Raw genomic sequence first — 4557 nt, 5'->3', positions numbered from 1 at the left:
AGGATATCGTCTATGAATACAATCACAGACTTATTTAACATAGGTCGGCATACCCGGTTCATAAGATCCATAAACGCTGCTGGAGCGTTTGTTAATCCAAAGGACATAACTAAGAACACGTAATGTCCGTATCTGGTTCTAAACGCGGTTTTTGCAATGTCTTCCCCTCGTACTCTAACTTGATGATACCCCGAACGCAAGTCAATCTTCGAGAACCAACTCGCCCCTTGTAATTGATCAAAAAGATCGTCAATTCTAGGTAAAGGGTAGCGGTTCTTCACGGTTAACTTATTTAATTATCTATAATTGATGCACATGCGCATCGACCCATCTTTCTTTTTAACAAATAAAACAGGCGCTCCCCAAGGTGACACACTCGGGCGTATAAAGCCCTAATCTAGCAAATCTTGTAATTGTGTCATTAACTCTCGCATCTCGGTGGGAGCCAGTCTATAGGGAGCCTTCGCAACCGGCTTCGCACCCGGATTCAAGTCAATGCGAAACTCTATTTCCCGTTCGGGAGGGAGTCCCGGCAATTCCTCCGGAAATACGTCCGGAAATTCATTAATGACCTAACATCTTCAAGCTTCGGGAGGGTTTGCCGAGCGTCTACCACATAAGCTAGGTATGCTCTACTCCCATTAAGTACGTATTTAAAGGCTTGGACAAGGGTGCACAATTTGGTTTCCACGTTTCTCTCCCCTTGAATACTCAATTGCCTTCCACTTGGAGCTTGGACAAACATTATCTTATTTTCACAATTAATTTCCACACGGTGTCGTGCCATCCAATCCATTCCCACTATAATTTTAAATTCCCCCAAAACCATAGGTATGAGGTCAATATCGAATTCCTCATCTTCTATAGTGAATTTGCAATTTCTACATATCTCGCGTAACATATAGATTTTACTATCGGCTATTTCTACTTCTAGAGGCATCGGCATTCGTTCAATCTTAAATGAAGGATGTTGTATGATTTCATGAGAAATAAACGACATAGTGGCTCCAGTATCAAACAAAACATAAACCGGTATGGAGTTTAATAGAAAGATATCTGAGACCACATTTGGTTGGGACTTGGCTTCTTCGGATGTGATTTGGAACATCCTCTCTTTAGATCTAGAACCCTCTTGCTTCTTATCTTCTTTTTTTTGACTCTTGCTGAAGTTTTGGGCATTCCGACTTGATGTGTCCCCTTTCAAAACAATTGAAGCAAGTCTTCGGGTTATTTGGACATTGATAAGACGAATGTCCCTCCTTACCACATTTGTAGCACCCCTTCTTGCCTAACAAGCACTCTCCAGTGTGAAGTTTCCCACAAGTCTTGCAAGGCGTAATACCACCCTTCGACTTATCTTTCCTTCCTTGCTCTTGATACTTCCCCTTTTTAGATGGGCTCGAACTTGCACCTTTTTCACTTGATCTCTTTTCACCACGCTCTTCTTGCCTCTTAATTTCAATTTCTCTATCTCGTGCCAGATTGATAAGTTCATCAAGGGTCTCACATTTTGAGGGAGTGATGAACTCCCTAAATTTCTCCTTTAATACCCCGTAAAAACGATTGATCTTCATTCTTTCAGTCTTCATGAAATCCCCACAGAACTTCATCTTATCCATGAAAATATTTGATATTTCGTTTATTGACTCATTTTTCTGTCGGAGGCGCAAGAAATCCTCCTGAATCTTATCAATAGCCGACTGAGGGCAATGGTATCTCATAAAGGGCTCCTTGAATTCTTGCCAGGTCATCATTTGGAGTCTATCCTCCCCTATTTCCTTGCTATGCGCATCCCACCAATCTTTCGCCTGGAGAGTGAGTTGGCCAGTAGCGAACATCACCTGATCTTCCTTATCACACCGACTTCGTATGAATACCGCTTCTATGTTTGAAACCCATCTTTGGCATGCGATCGGGTCGATTTTACCATCGTACGTTGCAGGATTGCACGCCATGAAGTCTTTATACGTGCATCGTCGTTATTTGCCTTTACTTTTAGACCCCTCAATCAGTTCTTTCAATTCCTCGATCTTTCTAGTCATCATAGCATCCACGACTCCCAAAACTCGGCTTTCTACTTCTTGAGCTAATCGGGGAAGATTAGCTTGCATAATTCCTTCCGCCACCTCTACGACTTTGCTATTAAATGCTTCTTGTCTAGTTGTTTAATCATCATCATCATTAACGTTTCTTGCATCGGCCATCTACACATTGCCATATTCATATTTAATACAAATCACAAGCTTTCAGTACATCATAGTTCATTAGTCCGTGTTTACTTCATTCGCATTCCTATATTTTAGACTTTACTCGCTTTTTAAGCTTTCATCATTCGTTCGTGTCATTCGACACATTACCTTCGACTCTTCCGAGTCCATCCCATCGTAACCACTAATTGTGTTTACATACATCTATTAGGCCTTATATGGAGTTTATGTAATAATTAAATAGGCTTTCAATTAATGCGGAAACTTAAAATGCGAAAAACAATGCAAATCAGCGGGCTGAATTTACGCTAGCCATCGGCGACGGCAGGGAAGCCCGTCGGCAACGGCTTCTAAAAACGTGCATCGGGTGAAAAACCTCGTAGACAGTAATTTAGGGTGTCGGCCCAAGTGAGGGCGTCGGCGACGGACAGGTAAGGCGTCGGCGACGGCCTTCCCTTGATCATTTCGCTGCAGATTTCATTTTTTTGTGTTTTAATCCTTTTTCGGGTCCGTTACCAGCCATATGTTTCCTATAACCTCCCATTTCACCTCCCATTATTACTCCCTCACACACTTAACTTAAATGTTTATATCATAAGCACAATATACGTACTTGCATTAACCAAGACTTAATTTTTTACCTCATTGGCATTCGTGGAGCGAGAACACCTTCAAACGAGCCGTCAGTTTGAGTTCGAGCATCACATCATATGCTCGAATCCATCAAACCTTGGCTCTGATACCAACTTGTAAGGACCGCTTTTTCGTCTTTATAAAATAACTTATAAGAGTGATTTAAAGACTTCAAAATAACAACATTAATATAAAATTTTACAAAATTTGGGCATGACCCGTCCGTAAAACGAGTATACCCCTGTTTCATACAACTTCCAAACGATAATTTTCATGACCCATTCGACTAGACACAACTAAAACCCAAAATGTCAAGTTTTGAAAAGTATGACTACTAACAAGTTTAAACGAAATTTACAAATATTTGACCCAAAACATTAGTGCAAACTAGCGGAAGCGCTTGGTATGTTATATGTTGATCACGTGCTCGCTCCAATTCGCCAAGTAGCCTAAATTGAGGATTTACCTACATTTAACAACAAAACTTTAAAAGTTAGTCATAATACTTATTTCGCATATAATACCAAACATTCTAGTTTCATTCGTTTACACACTCTCATTTTCTTACGCATTCGAGTACCCAATTAAATGGGTACGACATATATTCTCGTAATGAGAATCAAGCATACTACTTTCGACCCGATAACATCGTTTTCTTAGTGCTCGTACCTTTTTCCTTCACGCCTACGTTACAACATTCATTCATTCATTTAGTCTATCTACTTCATTCTACCATTTTCCAAGTTACACATACATTTATCTCTTAAGCATTTCATCAAACACTTGGTAGGCGTCATAATTAAGGTATAAGGTACAAGTCTTTAAAGTATATCTTTACTAGTTCATCATCACCCAACATTCACATCTATTCTAATTTGCATAATTATTTCCTCCTACACCAATTTATCTAGCATTCAAGTGTTACAAACGAGATCATATATCAAGATAACATACAATCATAATCATTATGATCTTCCTAATCATAACACAATTTCACAAAGTGGGTTTTCACTACAACCCTTCATATAACCTAAATCAAACATGATTCTTGTTCTAGAAAGCAATTTCTAACTCAGATTTCCCACAATTGATACAAGAAATCGTGATTGGGTTTAACCCCTCATTCTATAAATCATATTTTCAGAAAATTAAGCTAACCACTTAAGAAATTGGGGTTAGCTATTCGAATTTAATGACTCATGCACTCGATTAGCTTGAGAATTTGGATTCAATTGCTTGATTTGCTTGAGCTAGGGTTTCCCCCTCCCCTGCCTTGTTCGATCGATCCCCCAGACACACTTACAGTGTGTTTGGGGTTATGATTGTTTTATTTATTTAACTTAACATCTTTACACTTTCACCCCCTTTACTTAGTTGTTAATTACAATTCTAATCTTAAAACCACATTTAACTACCATCTTGCCATAAACCCTTAATTATGTAAAGTTTATTATTTATCCTCACTTATTTTATTGTGTTATCGTTTTTGGGGCGTTACATGAGGGCCATCAGATGTTATAACCACTTTCAAGGGGAAAGTCTAATGCAAACAGCTGCTTATGATGAATCCACTGATGTGAACCAGTTTTGGCTCTTATTATCTGTTCCTCTAATAGGGTTCAATCCCAACAAAAGAGGCGTGTACAAAAGAGGCCGTGTTGAAAGTAAATGGGTCGAAAATAATCATTATTATTATTATTATTATTATTATTATTAT

The 4557-nt window shown here is 38.9% G+C and overlaps 1 protein-coding gene across 1 annotated transcript; it reads right to left on the bottom strand.

Annotated features, from left to right (window-relative positions):
* Positions 1 to 505: 505 nt before the first annotated feature.
* On the bottom strand, positions 506 to 1955 carry LOC110923994. The gene is made up of 2 exons (XM_022168042.1): positions 1265 to 1955; positions 506 to 1197 (listed from the first exon to the last, which is right to left on the bottom strand). Exons 1-2 carry the CDS (start codon positions 1953 to 1955, stop codon positions 506 to 508), a joined length of 1383 nt encoding a protein of 460 aa, XP_022023734.1.
* Between the last annotated feature and the right edge of the window lie 2602 nt (positions 1956 to 4557).

Source organism: Helianthus annuus, chromosome 17 (genome assembly GCF_002127325.2).
Source record: "Helianthus annuus cultivar XRQ/B chromosome 17, HanXRQr2.0-SUNRISE, whole genome shotgun sequence".
Taxonomy (NCBI): Eukaryota; Viridiplantae; Streptophyta; class Magnoliopsida; order Asterales; family Asteraceae; genus Helianthus; species Helianthus annuus.
Note: the sequence above shows the minus strand (reverse complement) of the source record. Positions and strands in the feature narration are given on the sequence as shown.